The sequence below is a fragment of the Ipomoea nil genome, unplaced genomic scaffold (assembly GCF_001879475.1).
Source record: "Ipomoea nil cultivar Tokyo-kokei standard unplaced genomic scaffold, Asagao_1.1 scaffold2704, whole genome shotgun sequence".
NCBI classification, from domain to species: domain Eukaryota; kingdom Viridiplantae; phylum Streptophyta; class Magnoliopsida; order Solanales; family Convolvulaceae; genus Ipomoea; species Ipomoea nil.
The window spans coordinates 1824194-1843174 of NW_017619132.1; the positions used below are offsets into that span (position 1 = coordinate 1824194).

General features: G+C 32.9%; 3 protein-coding genes across 4 annotated transcripts; all 3 read right to left on the minus strand.

Moving 5' to 3' along the window:
- Positions 1-828: 828 nt before the first annotated feature.
- On the minus strand, positions 829-1658 carry LOC109155771. The gene is made up of 3 exons (XM_019303419.1): positions 1539-1658; positions 1342-1420; positions 829-1248 (listed from the first exon to the last, which is right to left on the minus strand). The coding sequence occupies exons 1-3, from the start codon at positions 1542-1544 to the stop codon at positions 986-988; spliced, it is 348 nt and encodes a 115-aa protein (XP_019158964.1). The 5' UTR covers positions 1545-1658; the 3' UTR covers positions 829-985.
- Positions 1659-9001: 7343 nt separating this feature from the next.
- Positions 9002-10839, minus strand: LOC109155777 (heavy metal-associated isoprenylated plant protein 39-like). Of its 2 annotated transcripts, none has more exons than XM_019303425.1 (4): positions 10739-10839; positions 10448-10622; positions 9300-9645; positions 9002-9255 (listed from the first exon to the last, which is right to left on the minus strand). In XM_019303425.1, exons 1-3 carry the CDS (start codon positions 10745-10747, stop codon positions 9314-9316), a joined length of 516 nt encoding a protein of 171 aa, XP_019158970.1. In that variant the 5' UTR covers positions 10748-10839; the 3' UTR covers positions 9002-9255; positions 9300-9313. The 2 variants fall into 2 exon arrangements, with proteins under 2 accessions (XP_019158970.1, XP_019158969.1); XM_019303424.1 differs by having other exon boundaries at positions 9002-9239; positions 9284-9645.
- Positions 10840-16442: 5603 nt separating this feature from the next.
- LOC109156021 (heavy metal-associated isoprenylated plant protein 47-like) lies at positions 16443-17797 on the minus strand. The gene is made up of 3 exons (XM_019303794.1): positions 17694-17797; positions 17415-17589; positions 16443-16756 (listed from the first exon to the last, which is right to left on the minus strand). Exons 1-3 carry the CDS (start codon positions 17700-17702, stop codon positions 16467-16469), a joined length of 474 nt encoding a protein of 157 aa, XP_019159339.1. The 5' UTR covers positions 17703-17797; the 3' UTR covers positions 16443-16466.
- Between the last annotated feature and the right edge of the window lie 1184 nt (positions 17798-18981).

Genomic DNA, 18981 nt, shown 5'->3' on the forward strand with positions numbered 1-18981 from the left:
GTGTCCAAATTAAAAGTCAGGGACTAATTTTGGAAAATCAACATAGTCGGAGGATCATTGCTGGAATTAACTCTTCTATTAAGAACTTAATATTCGAATTTTATAAGGATTTGTGTGCTTTTCTTTTGAAGCAATGTTAATGGTGAATTAACGAAAACTGAGAAATAATATTTAACGGGAAAGTTACCGAATAATCATATATATATTTTTTTGAAAACTCTGAATAATCATATATATATAATTAAGGATAAATTAAGAAATCTCAAGAAATATAAATATATATATATATATATATATATATATATATATATATATATATATATATATACACTGTGAAATAAATTGGTTAAGACCCACCTTGACATACTATCCACTATCACCTACAAAAATTCAATCTATGCGAGGTGGATATATATTAGCAGGGCGAATAAAAAATGCCATCCCTATATAGCTAGGAACATATGTAGAATGCAAGCTGCCTTGGCGGCTAGTTAGAGAAAATTCCAACCAAGTTGATTAGGTTGTTGACTTGATAATCACAAGGTTATAAGTTTAATTGGACTTCCAGTGAGAGCGATTACCTTGTTGTCAATGCAAATAATTATATTGTACCGAAAAAATAGTCAAGTGGATCGGATAGAACAAGTTTGACTCTTAGTGTGTATAGTCACCGTATAACCAATGCAAATAATTGTCATGAAAAGAATAGTGAAGTGGATGGAGCAAGTTCCACTTCTTAGAGTGGTCAACTTGTGATGAATGTAAATAATTGTTGGAAAAAGAATAATTAAGTAGGTGGAGTATGAATTTGGTAAATACCGTCGGAAATAGTATGCAATCAAAGCCTTACCTAATCATCTTTTCTTCTTTAATTGTATATAATCTCCATTATTCCATTTATTACTGCGTTGCATTACAGAACAAATCTACATCTAATAGTAGGGGTAATACTCCTAACTCCTAAGTCCTAATAGCTAATGGTTTATTAATACATGTAGTGGTACGCCGAGGGGTCATACGCCACCGCGTACTGGGAATAAGAAGGGTAGATATACCCATGTTGCACTTGGGCCGCCGGAGTCTCGGCCTTGTTTGCATTTTTGTCGCCGGCGCCGGCGGCCCCAACGCTCACCAGCTCCGCCTTGCCCAAGCACTTCCTTAGCAGAGTGGCCAGCACCACCGCGTCCACCTGTCCCACCACCTCTAACTGGTTATTTTCCTGCCCCTTTATCGCTACAGACTCCACTCCTGAACATTAAAAAAACACAATTATATTGCTGTCGGAATCAAGCTAGATTGTTTCATATTTTCATCCTTAAAACGTTCTTAGTTAGTTCTTACCTTGCTGACCGACGGCGATCTTCAAGGCTTTGGCACGAGACTTATGATTGCTCATAGAAAGCTTAATGACCACCTTTTGCTGCAGAAAAATTGAACACAAAACGAAACCCATCAAACATCTATCAAATTAAAGCTGCCAAGATCACTAATCATGCTAATTTAACTTAATTGGTTTGTTTTCTCGCATTATTACGTACCTTCATTTTCTGGGTTTTGCGTACGATGATGTTACACAGAGAGAGAGAGAGAGAGAGAGAGAGAGAGAGAGAGAGATGTGGTGTGGTGTTTGCTAAAGAATGAAGGATTTTAGAAGTATTTATAGACGATTAATTAATGGCGTTGGCCTGGTCGTAGTGTGGTTTGTGAAAAGGCTTCAAGAAGATGGATAGAACAAAGAAGCATCGTCCTCCGGCTATCCTAGCCGCAATAATTGCACTGCCACCGCAGCGTCATAAAGATTTGTACACACACGAAAACTTATGGGACCCAAAGTTCCGGTCATCTTCATGGCAATGACATGGAAAGTGTCTCTGACTGCTTCATGGCCAATAACTGTATCTAGACATTGAAATTGCTAAATGGAATTAAAAGTTAATTCCAGATTTAATCATTCGGTTAACAAGAATAATATAATGGTGTTTTTAATTTAGTTTTTGATATAATCTTTAAAAAGTACTCCGTATAACTTATCACTTATGGGTTATTATTTAGGTGAAGTATATCATTGTCACTCCTCTCTGTCTGACTGTCTCGACCAGTGACCAAAAAAATAAAATATTATTGTCACTAACTTATATGCCACTTAGTACACAATTATTAGTTATTTACTTTCATACCAAGCTCATTTATTTCCTTTAATCATTCAATATTAATTTGCAATTTTGCATCAATATTATCCATTATTAATTATTATTCATCTATGGTGCATTTATTCATTTGTTTTTGTTTTAATAATAGATGGAAACTCGTTAGTTGTTATTATTCAGAGATATGAATTGAATACATTTTGCTTATATGTAATAATCTACAAATTACACAAAATATATATACTAAACTAGAAAGATATTGTGTAACATACTATAACATAATCGATCGAAAAGCCGTTGGATGGTGCATTTAGTCGGATATATAACCAAATTAAAGTCACGGGGCCAAAAATAAAATGGTTAGCCGCAGTGAAGTCAAACCGACCATGTCTTCAAATTTCTTGGGTTGTTAACATATTTGTTAAGGAACTATGAATTTTAGAACTTAGAATGGAGGATGTAAGCATAAAGACTAGTAGTGCAATCTCTTTGTCTGCGTATAATTTACATTTCGTGAACCAAAAGTATAAGTTATTGTCACGGATCATAACTCAAAATAGTTGCATATATAGGTTTTTATTTACTAGCAACCGCATAACGAGAGGGAAGGGGAAGATTAAATGTGAACTGAAAATGTGACACAATTCAACTATGTTATACCGGTGATTTGATCTGAAGGACTAAATGTGGTAAAATAAATAAATAAAACTCATACATTAAAGATGACAAAAATAAATTGATGATCAAATGTTTTAATATTCGTGGTACTAATGTTGAAAATAATTGTATTCAATTTCATGGTCAGAATTTAATAATCCTGATTTTTCAAAGGTGGGTGGATGGATTAAAACTTAAAAGTACATATCAATTAGGCATTAAGTACCAAACTAGTTTGGAATTGAAAGACAAACTACCGCCTACGTTTGAGTTATGGAGAACAAGAAGGTCACGGCATCCTATTACCTTATTAAATCAAGGAAAAATGGCCTATGAAGAAGATCACAATTGAAGATAGCAGCAGTATGGGAGTTCGAATTTTATTAGAGATATGAATGCGAAAAGAGTTTAAAATATATTACTAGGACTATGTGGTCCAATGGTACCCGGGTTGGACTTCCATTTGGAAGGTTGTAAGTTCGAGCCTCGGTGGAGGCATTATTAGCTCTTTGTGTTGAGAAAGTATATGAACAGATACTACAATGTAATAGAGCTAGTAGCATTCAAAAAAAAAAAAAGTTATTTTATCAATTTTTTTAAAAAAATTCTTGTTAAAGCTATGGAGATAAAAATTTCTGACCAAAAAAAATACACAAATTCAAATATCCGATCAAAAAGTAAATTTTCCAGTGAAAAAAAAAAAAAAAAAAAGTTGCCTTCTCAGATTTGCGAACACAACAAGCCAGCAAGGGAAGGTTTTGCATTTTTGTATTGTTTTCTTTTAATAATTTATTGAACTCTAGGTATTGTTTTGAATAAAATTGTACTTTTATGTACTTTTAGTTCAGGCCCATAGTGATTATCCATTAATTGGGGCCCTTATAAGCTAAGGCCAATATTCTGCCATTTGAGGGGAACCATAAATGAAGGCAAATTATGTCCTGGAAACGTGTTCACCGAGAATGGTGAACACAAGGCTAAACGACGTCGTTTTTAGGCAAAAAAAAAAAAAATTTCGCGGATGTGGAGTTAATGGCGCGCGTTGATCAAATTATGAATTTTCTGTTATGAGATTATGAATTTTATGAAAATTCATAATCTCATAACTGAAAATTCATAATCTTATAACAGAAAATTCATAATCTCATAACTGAAAATTCATAATCTTATAACAGAAAATTCATAATCTCATGGTTCCAAAGTGAATGTGTAGGCATGGTTCCAAAGTGAATGTGCAGGCATGGATTCATAATTTATGAATGTCCGTGATTTCGGACGGGAATGTGTAGGCATGGTTCCAAAGTGAATGTGCAGGCATGAATTCATAATTTATGAATGTCCGAAATCATTGTTCATCTCAAATTAAAGTGAAACCGCAAAATGTGAAAATGAAGAAGAAAAGACACGCAATTAATTAAGAAAAAAAAAAAAAAAGATAACGGTGTACTAACACCGTTGGAACCGTGTTCACCATGAATGGTGAACACGGTTCCATGGCATAACGCTCCATAAATGAAACTTGTGGCAAAGTATTACGTGGACCATGGTGCATACAATTGTGTGGACAATGAATATCAGATATATTTTTAATATATTAAAAGTACGTTATTTTTATACTGAAAATACATTATATAAAATAATGTATCGTTAGTGTATTAAAAATATACTTTCAAAAAATGTACCCTATGTACATAAATAATGTACCCTTAGTATATTAAAAATAATGTATTTTTTTATTTATGGCCCACACAATTGTGTGGACCATGGTCTATACAATAATGATTGGAAACTTGTTCATGAAAACTACATAACTAAAAAAATTGATGCCTGTAACAAATAATTGATTTTAAATTAAGGATCAAAAATAGCAAAACTACATAACTAAAAATGATTCTCTGTATTATAAGTAGCATAAGCGGGCACAATGCAAGTTTGTAGATCAGAAGTTTTCTTAACTTTAATTTCTGCAATTGACTCTGGAGATTAAGGTTTTTACTTTTTAGAAAGAGATCAGATGTGTGGATATAGACATATAGTATGATGATGTTGCCTGTAGTGTTGGAAAAATTTTCATACATTTTTGTCTACATTAATTGTATTCGACTTCGGACGCATTTATGAATTGGTTGACCTTTGATGTGTTATAAATTTCCTTGATGAATCAATCCGGATAATTTCATCTAAACCCTATAAGTACAATCTCACTAAATATGGAACAATGAATAGTTGTGTACTATGTTTCGATTTACGCGCTTTGGATGAAGTATATATGCATTGTGACCCTAATTTACAAAAAACCACAAAGAGATAAACCCGTTTAAGTTTTTTTAATAATGAACTAACTCAAACCAATAAGGCTAGTAGCTAGATAGCTCATGTGAGCAGTTAAACATAAAATCTTATGATTACCAAGTGAACTTCAGACACAAATATGAATTGGTTGACTTGATCACATGCCACTATGTATTTTTGGTGTGATTATATGTTTCCTCCATCAATAAACCAATTAAGACGATTTCATCTACGCACTATAGGTACATGCATATCACTAAATATGGAAAACTGGATAATTGTGTAGTATGTTTCGATTTACGGGAAAGCATATTGTCGCTATCAAAAGGTGCACTTCGGGTGAAGTTTGCCTTATCATATCACCCTAGCTGACAAGAATCACAAGAAGGTAAACCAGTCTACATTGACCAGAAAATCAATAAGTTCAATAGACAGCTTCCGCAAGAGAGTTGAATGTGAAACTTTGTAGTTACCAATAAGCCAATTATCCAGCCAACTTGATTGGGGTTACCCCATAAGTTGTGCATTATGTTCCTTAGCTAGGCATTTGGGTCGGGACTTCATGAACAAGAATAACAACTTGCCCTAGACCAAGTTTTTTGCCAAACTTTGTTGGTAGTCAATGATGTTACCGATCGCTTTCGACAGGTAGTTAATAATAACATGAAATAATTTAAATCCCCAAAGTGATTAGAATTGCCATATTAGATCAAATCCCTCCATACTTTTGGATATTAAAAAATTCTCATATTTTTCAACAGTGCTATGTCATGTTCACATACAATAATCGAAAAATTATAACGAATCACTTTTCATTTTTCTAAAAACTAGCTTGTTATTCACTTATAAGAATGTTTCATATGGTATTAAATTACAATCTTATATAAATGCATTAAGTAAGCTTGTTAGAAAGAGAACGGTCTATAGTCATGTGATGATGTTTTCTTACATTTATGTTTACATTAATTATATGCGACTTTGGACGTGAGCTGAGTATGAATCAGTTGACTTGATGACACTAAATATGAGACAGTGAAAACTCATATACTATGTTTCTTAGCCAGATAATCAGTCACAGCACATGGCAAGTATTTTGGTCGTCTTGGAAGTTATGACCAGTGGTTTGATAGTTACTAGTTAGTATTATAATTGAGGGGTTAAATGGCGAGAATGCTAGTAAACAGATTTAACATTATGTTAATTTTTATGTAGTTTTGCCTGATTTTTGAAAAATAATTTTCAGCAACTATGGTCGAATTTTATTTTATTTTAAATTTTGACTCACTACTTGTGGTTAAAATTTTGTGAACACGCTTGACAATTTATACTTGACCAAGTTTTTGGGCGACCTTAGTGTTACCAACGGGTAATCAAGAACACTACAACAACAATGAAAGACTCTTTATTTTTTTTGAAGACAATGAAAGACTATTTATATTTTCTAAATTTTCTCCTTAATTTGCTCAATTATTTTGGCCTCAAACAAATTACAATCACAGAAAATTTGAAACATGTCAGGCTATTATTCATTACAACACATTGTATATATTATGCAGACAAATATTAATTCCAAAATCTATGTTTAATCAATTCGTTACTTGCAACAACAATGGGTGAATCCAGCATTGGGGCAGTTGACCAAACCCGACTCGGCCCGACCCGTTTGGGATGGTGTAACACAAGTGTGATTCATTGATATTATGTTATGTTGCGAAGATGGTTGTTTTCAAGAAATAATCATCGATTCTTTATAAATTCTAGTAAATTTGCAATGTAATGATTATTTTAAAATATGTTAAATGGATATCAATGTATTTGATTTAGTACTTCAATCGCCGTTGGCCCCCGCACCATCCATTCTTAGCTCTGTCCCTGAGACCAGATAAGTTCAAATACATTCCTCGATCAGTTTGCCTCATCCACCAATTTCTTGAGCATGTGCATTATATTGAGAGTTAGGGTTCTTAAAGATGATTGCAAAGTTTATAGGTATCCAATTTAATTCACAAGTAAGCAATTCTCAATTCCCATTTTCACATTGTATTTATTGTAACTAATCAATATTTGTTTGAAAAAAGGACTCGATGAATAATGACTAAACAAATTCTTGATCACTAGTAAGCTGAAAAAAAAAAAAAAGTTGTCAATATCCTGAGACATGTGACATGTCGAACCTATCATCCTCCTTGCCTGTTGTAAACATCATATCATGGGCTATAACATCCTTTTCAATGATGTATGTAGTAGATGCCTGTTCATTGTAACTTAATTGTTTTATTATAAATTACGGAGTATTAAATTAAAAAAAAATTTAAAAAAAAAAACTTAATTGATAAGGTTGGACTAGTCTACTGGCCCATGGCAGACTTTGAAGAAGCTCAAGTCTCCGCCGGGTCGTTCTTTGATGTTGTCAACTAAACGTGTCTCCCACGGTTGACTTCACAAGACTTACTATTTGAAAACAAATTAATTAAATCCACCTCTAATATAAATTTCTTTAATTAAAAAAAAAAGATTAAAATAAATGGGAAAAAAATTTCCCTAGCAAAAAAACTACATTACCAATTTAATACTATCCCAAATAATCCAATAAAATGCATTGACTGAAAAATAATAAATAAATAAGATCAATTAATTAATTTTCAACACTGTAAGGTATGCACTCAGTAAACCATACAGGAAAAACAGCAAGAAAATCATGTATGATGAGTTCGATAGAACAAGGATCAAGGAAAATCGTACTTGTCAAAATTGTCGCATTCAAGTATGAGAGTCGTACTTCACACACTCATCTACTCATTTCAGAGCTAATTAATTATTTATTGGATAAGCATATGCTAGATTTCATTCTTTGGACACACATGAAATATTGTATAGAATAGTATATCAATATAAAATATGATTCTTATGACTTAACCGAGGAAGTATTTGTAAAAATTGAATGTTCAATTTGTAAGAGTTAACTTGTGGTATTTTAATATAAAAATTATGTTTTATCCAATCGACCACATTTTATATTTTTAACTTCTTATTTTTGTGCAATCTAAATTGATTATTTAACTCTTCAATGAAAGAGGTTGCTCACACCATAATAACAACAACAACAACAATAATAATAATATCAATTTTCTTGAAAATTAACATCTAACAAATAATTATTTTTAACAAAAAACTGTAAAATGCAAACCTAGACTTTTTGATTTAAAGAAAAATCTTAAATAATTATTTACCAAAAATAAAAAAATAAAATAAAAATCAACATCGTTAGTAGGAAAGAGGCTAAAACATAAGTCACATCAGATTTAATTAGGTAGGACCCAACATAATACTAACTAATGGCCAACCTAACTCCGTCCGTTCAATACTCAACTCCGATCCTTATCGAAACTTTCCCCAGAGCCTTCTAAGGTTGCGACGTTGCGAGTTCCAGACAAGAATTTCCTTTGATTTGTTCAAAAAAAATTCCTTTGATCAGTCTTCTGTCATATATGTATGCGTACATATTACGATGAACACGATATTTTAATTTACAAAAAAAATTTGTAATTTACAAAAAAATTTGTAATTATTATCTGAAAGTATACTCTAAATAAAACTCTTTTTATAATCTTAACCGGTGTGGTAAAGAATTATAAATAAATAAATTAATATAAATTGTCAATAATTGAACAAGGCAAATCGAGAAGATCATTAAGTAATTCTCACCTGGAGTCATCAATTATGTATGAATATTAATTATATATATTGTTCAACAAGCATTAATAATGATAGTAAACTCAACCAAATGTTTTGATTTCACCACAAAATTAAAGCTAGCTCAATAATAAATGTTCACTAGTAAACTACTAATTAATACCTCTTTTCGTCATTGGTGCATCATGCAATGTAGATCCGTGGTTGCACCAACATGAAAAAAAAAATACATAAAAGGAGAACATAATTGTATATATATTACATACGCTCACGAGCATACACACAATAGTTGCATTAGCAATTCGATTACCAATTAAGTATCCCAAACTGCTGGATTAAAACTATATATATATAAAGTTTGAGGATATATGGGAGCTAAGCTAACAGACTATATGTAAGACATGCATGCATGCATGCATATATGCTGCATGCATGTGAATGCAACTATGTATATATATATATATATATATATATATATATATATATATATATATATATATATATATATATGGATTGATTGATCATCAGAAAGAGAAGCAGCCGCGAGGGTTGTAATCAGGAACCTCGTATATCAATGGCTGATGTGGCCAAGGATACACCGATGCAGAACTGAACATCTTCTCCATCATTTCCTTTTCCTCCTTCTCTTTCTTCTCTTTCTCCTCTTTCTCTTTCTTCTCTTTCTCCTCTTTCTCTTTCTTCTCTTTCTCTTTCTTATCATCTGCCGGCCCGACGCTCTTGATATGAGCGCCGCCTACCTTGTCCCTCAGCACCGTCACCAGCTCCACCGGATCGATTCTTCCTTTCACAACCAGCTCATCCTTTCCGTCCCCTTCCAGTGCCGCCGAATTCACATCTGCACGCACCCACAACTTTTAGGAATAGGGCAACCCAGTCGAGTTAATTGAGTTGCTGGTTTGGTAACAACAACATTATGAGTTTGACTTTTGGTGGGAGCCACCTATTAGTCGATCTTCTTGGTTTGAGTCTAGGATAAACTACTTTGTTGGCTAAGGTTACGAGATATATTTCACTCATAACGCACTTTCGTATAATGTGTTGGGCAACTCCAACCAAGTTTATTGGATTGTTGGTGTGATGGTCGAGCTGGTTTGATATCTCAACTAAAAATCTTAGCTGATAGTTGGATGTGATTACTTTTGATGGAATGCGGAAATTCGAACCCATGACCTTTAATTTAGCATGGCTCTGATACCAAATTAAAGAATGTATTCTATCTCAACTAAAAACTTAAGCTGATAGTTGGATTGCAAGTATATATTTATATATATTATGAGTTAATACCATCTAAGGTCCCCGAGTATAGTGGTTTTGCCATGTTTAGTCCTAAACTTTCAAATTGACCATATGTGGTCCTTCGACTTTCAAACTTAACCATTCGTGGTCCAAGTTAACCACACATGGTCCTTCAACTATTAAATTTTAACCATCTATGATCCTTTCATGAGGACCACTACTGGTTAAATTTCGAAACTTGAAGGACCATGGGTGGTTAACATGGACCACGAATGGTTAAATTTGAAAGTCGAAAGACCACAAATGGTCAATTTAAAAGTTCAGGGCTGAACGTGGCAAAACTACTATACTCAGAGGACCTCAGAGGTATTAACTCTATATATTATATACTCAACACTCACCATGGAATCCTACTGCAATCTGCATGGCTTTGCTTTTATTTTCGGGAGCACTGTGCTTAAAGGGTTTTGATACGCATTCGAATGGCAGCATCGCCTTCAACATACCCACTCCCATCCTCTTTGCTAATGAAGCTGGCCTCTCCCCATTCACCTCAAGCTTAATCACCACTTTTAGCTGATCCAACACACAAAAATAAATAAATTCAGCTTCATATAATATAAAGTGAAATGAAATTAATAATAAAAAAAAAATTCTATGGAAGAACAAAAAGAGTGATGATAATTATATACCTCGGCCATGATTGTAGCTTAAGCTAATAAGTGTGGGTTATGGTTTAATGGGATAAAAGAAATATGAGACCTGGGAATTTATAGTAGTTTAGTGGGTGCAGAACTGTAGATGATTCTGAGATATGGACAATAATATAAATAAATAAATAAAATAAAATAATACAAATGGGATTATTTAATTTTATGTATTATTGTCGTTATACGTTAAAAATCATAATGCAATGAGTCCATGTTAAGTCGACCATCCAGGCCAAGACAACATCAATTATACTGTGGACCATGGTCCAAAACGACAGACGTTATAGTGTATCTAAAATGACACTGTCTTATTTTTATATTATTAAATGAAACTGTAATTGAATTGAAATGAAATTGTAGTTGTGTTGAAATAAAATTGCAGTGTATACAAAATGAAACTGAATAACAATTTCTCATATTTGAGTGTATATTGTTTAGCGAAACTGTATTTATGTCAAAATGATACTGTAGTTGTGTTGAAATAAAACTGCAGTGTATATTTGATGTCTGGACCACAATGCATTATGGACCGCGGTCCACCGTATAATTTGCCCCAAGACAAAGCAATATTTGTTGTTATGAGCAAGGTATAGTATAGTAATTCTACCATCATTGTTGTTTGGACCATGGTTCACGTACACAACTGTTTGAACCATACTTTCAAATAATGTACATTCAGTACACATAATATATTTTTAATATATTAAAAATGTAAATTGTATTCAGAAAAAATACATTATTCATGTACTGAATATAGATTATATTATATAATGTACATTCAATACACAAATAATGTACATTTAGTATATTAAAAATATACTTTCTGTTATGATCTATACACCTGGTCCACACAATAATTTGCCGTAATTTTATAATTTGATTTATAAGACTAATCAATCCAAGGCTTAACGTCAACACATGTATACATAGACCACATGCGTCATCATACATCATCTCAATAATGTTGTCCATCTTTGAATTCTCGACCCTGGCTTCATTTTCTCCAATTTAATTAGGATTCGGATGGAATGAGTCTTCGTTTGAGTTTAGCGCTTAGATATCAAACGATTATATCACTATATATATATATATATATATATATAGGGTTGAATTCAAATGAGGACAACAATATATAGAGGACTGTGAGGACAAATAATGGGCACACAACAAATTTATACCAGGCACACAACTTAATACATAATGGCACACAAGAATAAATGTAAACATTAGGTTTCGAACCCATGCTCTATAAATTAACAAATCTAGCGCGCGACATACAAACTGTGGCACACGACTACATTCGGTCATGCACACGAAATACCTGCTAATGGCACACACTACATCTGTCCTCACAGTCCTCTATAATATACTTGTCCTCGTCTGAATACACATCTATATATATATATATATATATATATATATAGTTGTTGACTTTTTTTGGTCGTACTTAAAAGAATTTAAAATTTGAATATAATAAACATTGTTATATATATACTATACTTGTTGAAAACTTCTCTCAGAATAATGTCTGAATTATATATTTGACTATGAATCACTTATTATTTAATGAGATTATTGATCACCAGATCTTGGAATAAAGTAATTCGTTACTTTTAAATAAGATTTTTTTGTTCCTGTTGTTTAATTCAAAATATTAATGTAAAATATTCGAGTGCTAAGAGAAAAACAATGTCGTTCACACGGCTATATGTGGTCCTGGTTGGTATCTACCTTCCAATAGTTAGACTAGATGGTACGGTGCATTTAAGAAAAGTATTTGATGATTGGGATGTTTAATTCCATTTTTTATACGGAGTATGTAATTATAATACATTTGTTAAAGTACAAAAAAAGTAAAATATAAAAGTTATTATATTTAACCTAGTTAATTGTATTGTAATAAGAAATATGGATATATAACAAAAAAATCTAAAAACAGGGTAAACTAAGATAGGGCGATAGGCCAATCAAAAAGGTTATGAGTAAGTTTTTGAATGCTATGTATGGTAAATAGTTAGCTTATCAGTTAATTTTAATTTATTAGCTGTTTGACTTAGTTAAACAATTAATATGAGTGTTTGATTAATTGACTTTTTGTAATAGCTTATTGTTCTAAAATGTTAAAATTAAAAAAATTGTTCAAAATAACTTTTTGAGAAAGTTATTTTGCATGTAATCTACTATCAGTTAACAACTAATTTACCAAACATTTTTCTACAATTAATTAATCAAATCAATTAACTCAATTAGCTAACAACTATCCGTTATCAACTAACAATTATTTACTAAACACCCCGAAATGTTTTTTTAACGAGATGGGTAAGGAATAGATAGTGACAATTGTTTCTTAAATCATAAGTGCTTACAAGTCAATTCTCCTTTTTCTATCTTTATTATTGTGGTAGTATCATGAGTTGACTAATCCCGTTACTTGCAAACTTAGCTTTGTGGAGAAAAACGAAAAGAGAAATTAATAAAGAGTAAATACCCAAAATGATCCCTTGATTATAGCTAAATTCATAAATTAGTTCTTAATTTTCAATTTTAACCAATTAAGTCCTTAACTTTGTAATTTTGACACGATTTGGTCCTCCATCTATTTGACCATATGTTGACTGTGATCAACGATCTCCAGAAGAACCTTCAGCTTCGTCGGAGCACGTGGAGGCCTTCAGGATGACGTTGCACCGGTTCGGAAACACGTCGTCATCTTCGCTCTGGTACGAACTCAACTACATTGAATCCAAAGGGAGGATGAAGAAAGGCGACCGAATTTGGTAGATTGCTTTCGGCAGTGGATTCGAATGTAACAGTGCGGTCTGGAAATACAACCGGAACCTTAAAAAACCGATGATGGACCATGAAATTATATATATATCCTCAAAAATCACAGTCAACAAACGGTCAAATAGACAGAGGACCAAATTGTGTTAAAATTACAAAGTTAAGGACTTAATTGGTTGAAATTGAAAATTGAAGACCAATTTGTGAATTTAGCTATAGTCGATGGACCATTTTGGATATTTACTCATTAATAAATAAGTGATTTATTTTCTAAATGTCTATTATGTTAGGCTCGTACGAATACTAGTCAACTATTACCGATACTAGCTTTGTCACTATTAGTAATTTCTAGATGATAGACTTGATTCATCTCAAGTCTCAACGTGCCAATCAAACCGTCTTCAATTCACAATTCCTGTTTAATTTCCATCAATAATTAATATGTTCATATTTAAATTAAATAAAATTAAATTCACCCAACTTGATGATTATAAAATCCAAAATGTGCAATTCATCAAAGACTTTTAGAGCGATATACTAAAGAGATTGTGTGTTATGCCTCGAGAGGATATTGATAACAATCAAACTTATTAACTTCTGGTCAGGGGGATTCAGAAATTTTATTCAGTGGGGGCGACAGAAAAATAAAATGAAACACTTAGAGGTCGAGCGATAAGTATTATTGAGGAGTAGGGATTAAAAATACATTAAAACGTGATAAAAATATTCAAAACAAAAACAAAGTTCAAATGGAAATTACATTATAAATCACTCATCTCACTATTAATATTTAAAAGAAAATCCCAATGTTACATATAAAGAATCCAATTAGAATTAAAAATTAATCTCATAAATCACAATTATAATCTCAATATTAATAAAAAGGCCAAAAAATAAAATTTAGAAAATTAATACCCTAAGTTTCAAACCCAAGACATTTGACACACTAACACAAACCTTACTAATAACTAACCTAATGCATCCTTTAATTAAGTATTTGTATATTTAATATTTATACACGTTTAATCTGTATATATAAGTGACATATCCATACAATATATATAGAGGAGATGGGTAGGGGAAGGGGGCAGCGGCCCCCACTGCCCCCGTTGTCAGGGACGGAGGGAGAGGGGGGGTGGCTGCCCCACCCCACCCTACCCCCACCCCTATATAGTACTTGTATGTATATATGTATATATAGTACATGTTTTAGTATTAGTATAAAAAAACTGTAAAATGTTAATAAGAAGTGAGTTGGAGTAGGTGGTAGAGCACATCTTTGGTAATAATGAGGTTGTGGGTTCCAATCTTAGTGTCAACATAGTTTTACAATTCTTTTTTAATAGTTTTTTTAATATTACACACACACACTCTCTATAATAAGATGTGTAATTTATAATGTGTTTTTTATTCAAATTATTTTATTAATTATGTTTCATATTTTGTTATGAATATTTTTATAAAGTTTCGATGTGTTTTATTTTTCATCCATATCCAACAATATTTACAATTATATTTCTTAGGTAGTTTATTTATTTATTTTTAAATTATCTCTTTTGTTTTAATGTTTCGCCTTTTCTGGAAAAATTTAATTTTCTGAATCCGTCTGTACTGTTTCGCCCCCCCCCCCCCCCCCCCCCCCCCTCAACCGAATTTCTGGCTCCGTCCCTGCCTGTTGTGGATCTGTCCCTGCTTCTGGTACGACTGTACAAGAGTCATGCATGTTCTAATTACTCAGTCACCTCAGGAATTTTATTGTCACGTCAGGAGTTCAACATTAGAGGGAAAATAACATTATTTGTTGAACAAAAAACAAAGCAAAACAATGCTACTCAAAAATCAATTAGAAGAAGATTGAGTGGTGGAGTACAGTCGTTGTAACGACTAATTTACACAAAAGAAAATTCACTCCAAATGCATGGTAATTCATCACAAATAAGATTGTGATTGATTGACTCCCTAGCCGGCGGAGAAGACTAATCTTTCTACAGTCTACATTATGTCTTGCCTCATATTTTCTAAGACCGGAGCGGCCGGTGAGATTTTCATGATTGGGATGTAACCTTTCATATTTTGTTCCATATATATCATTTAATATAAGACTTGACTTTCTATTATGTATAGTATATATGATTAGCGTACGTGATCATGAGTGTTGTGTTGTACATACTAATTAAACAAAAATTCATTCACCGTATAAATAAAGCGAGAGACATATGTTATAGGCCAGGAGAGGACTGATTCTGAAAAAATAAGAGCCTTGTTGAATAAATTAATTTCAGCCTATGCATATAATTAGGGTTTAAATAAGAACTAATAGTCACATGAGAATATATAGACTAATCACACTGTCCATCTAGGATGATAAGTGAAATTATTATTATTATTTAAAAAAAAAAAAACATAATTGTATTTCTGATCTATAATTACATTTGAATTTGTTTAATAGTGCATATATGAATAACTAATAATACACACACGTGAATACATTGTTATCCATACATGCACTATCAAGCCTTTCCAAATAGACCGTCATAGTTACGAAAATATTATCACATTTTTTTTAATTTTTTAATATTTAGTTATCTTAAACAAACGAATGCGATTACTCCACACGGGGTTCTCCCTAGGCTATTCTACTTTTATAGTTCTATATATATATATATATGTGTGTGTGTGTGTGTGTGTGTATGTATGTATATGTGTATGTGTGTGTGTTCAGGCATGGGTATGCAAATATACCAATAAAGAATCTCATTAGTTTGACCAGACACATAAAAGTGGAGAGTAATATTTATTGAAAACTTTTGCCAAAATATAAAGTACAACATGTTCAACAATGAAAAATAAAACTCAAAATTTCACTATATATATATATATATATATATATATATATATATATATATATATATATATATATAAATAATCAGAAAGGGAAGCATCTGGGGGTATATTCAGGAATCTCGTATAATACTAATGGTTGAGAAGGCCAAGGATGCACGACGGCGGCATTTTCCGGCGGCTTCTTATCATCTCCTTTCTTGGGTTCTTCCTTTTTGGGTTCTTCTTTCTTCTTCTCCTCTTCCGGACCGACGCTCTTAATGGTGGCTCCGCCCACCTTTTCCCTCAGCAACTTCACCAGCTCCACCGCATCGAATACTCCCTTCACAACTAGCTCATCCTTTCCTTCCCCTTCCAGCCCGGCCGAGTTCACCCCTGCACCCACAACCCATCCAATCTTTTATATATACATTTACAATTGTGTAAAATTAAAGACGAATGTTAGTTAATTAGTGCTCGATCTCAGATAATCTATAAAAATCATTGTTGCAGTAGAGGTTAGGTGCTAATCGAGGACCAGGACAGCGCCTAGCGCCTAGGCGAAATCTAGGCGGGCGCAAAAAAAAAATAGTGGAAGACTTACAATTTGACAATTTTAATGAGGTTATTTTCAACATTCAATCAAATAACACATCCAAATAAATAAAATAATGATAAATTTATAAGACATAACATTAAAATAATATTAAAAAATAAAAAATATTCATATATGAAATCATTTTAAAGTATCAAACCAGTCTACGGACAGCTGGATCAGAGGACATCTGACGAAATCTGTCAAAATTGGAAGAAATCGACCGATGACTCGGCCGCCTAGGCCGATTTTGACCGATTTCGCCGCTAGCCGGCCGCCTAGGCACCTGGCTGATTTTTGGGCGCCTAATAGTGAAAGCGGAACGGCCTAGGGGCGTCAAGCGCCTTGGCGGGTACCTAAGGGCCGCCTAGGTCAATTTTTACAACAGTGTTAAAAACTCGTAATCACTATCGGAAGGTGTACACGAGATAATTAGTGATGGATAGTGATGTGAAGTACCATGGAATCCCACTGCGATCTGCATGGCTTTGCTTTTATTCTGGGGAGCAGTGTGGTTAAAGCATTCTGATACGGATTCGAATGGCAGAATCGCCTTCAACATACCCACTCCCATCTTCTTTGCCATTGAAGCTGGCCTCTTCCCATTCACCTCAAGTTTAATCACTGCCTTTTGCTAATCACAAAAATAAATAAATAAACTCATCAGTTTGATATCAAGATTCAAAAAGAATAAGAATAAGAATAAGAAGAAGAGTGATGATATATGGTATTACGTACCCCGGCCATGATTGTTGATAGCTTAGCTTCTTTTGTGGGTTATTATGGTTTAGTGTGAGTATAAGAAATATGATATCCGGGAATTTATAGTAGCTTTGTAGGACTGTGGAAAATATAATTATATTGAAAATAATAAATAAATACAACTTGGATTTATGTATTATCATCCTATATTAAAATCCAAAAATCAATACAGTTTTGAAAGAGATAATTGAATGAATTAAACATGATTTTTGTATCTAAAGTTTAAAATTAAAGTTCAATCCTTTTTAATATCTTTACGATTGAACTAGTTGCACGTGATTTTTTATTGTGATTTATTTTACGGTCTTTGAAATATTATAATATACTCTGTAATCTTATCCCAAATACCGCCCACTAAACTATTGAGCTAAACCCGTGCGAGTAATATACTCTATAATCTGTATATACTAACCCTGCCAAAGTGAGAGACGTGTTTGATTTAGATAAGGCTACATGAAGCCCGGACTTGACGTCAACGCATGAATACATAGGCGACATGCATCATTCATGATGTCAATGCTGTACATCTTTGACGACCATTCATTTTCGCCTATTTAATCATGATTCCAATGGATTTGTTTGCTACTCTAATTTTAAATTTGAATTGAATGACTTATGTGTCATTTGTTATGGTCTTCAATTGAGAACGAAGCAATAACAAGTTTTCAATTCAATAACGACTCTTAGACAAGGATTACGAATGTCATGAAGGAAATTTATAGTACGGATCGCCCCTAACCCCTGACTCTACTGCCTAAGTAGCACCTAGCGCCTACTGTAACCATGCTCTTAACATGAAATGTTTATGACCCTTGCCTAAATGGGCGTTTTTTGTTATAACGGTGAAGTTTAGGAAGAATGATTAGATATCGAGTCTTACAAGCCACACTGTGGGAGCAACCTCTCAAGGTGAGGAGGGTGTTCTTTGTGCCCAGTAAGCAAAAGTCTAATCTCTGTGTTCAGCTGAGTTACCATGATGTATCCTTGAGAGTTGAGACCTAGATTAACCGACCAATTACGAGATTTAGTATTGGAACATAACGACTCATCTATGCATAGGAATATTCACTCCGAAGTGCTTGGAAATTCGTCAGGAACATCCGAACATGACCTACTCCGTAGGCGGCCAAGAAGATTACATTCTTTCTACACTATATCATTCTCCATATCATTTTATATAAGTAATATATATTTGATAGGGATTGTGGTGTCGATTAGTACTGATGTTTTTGACACAATAAAAATTTTAAATTTTTTTTTGTCA

Coding starts and splice junctions, on each gene's coding strand:
- LOC109155777 (XM_019303425.1), bottom strand. Junction 9,646..10,447: donor GATTGCAGTAGGATTCCATG/GTGAGTGTTGAG, acceptor GGGTGCGTGCAG/ATGTGAATTCGGCGGCACTG.
- LOC109155771 (XM_019303419.1), bottom strand. Junction 1,249..1,341: donor GATCGCCGTCGGTCAGCAAG/GTAAGAACTAAC, acceptor TTTAATGTTCAG/GAGTGGAGTCTGTAGCGATA.
- LOC109156021 (XM_019303794.1), bottom strand. Junction 16,757..17,414: donor GATCGCAGTGGGATTCCATG/GTACTTCACATC, acceptor TTGTGGGTGCAG/GGGTGAACTCGGCCGGGCTG.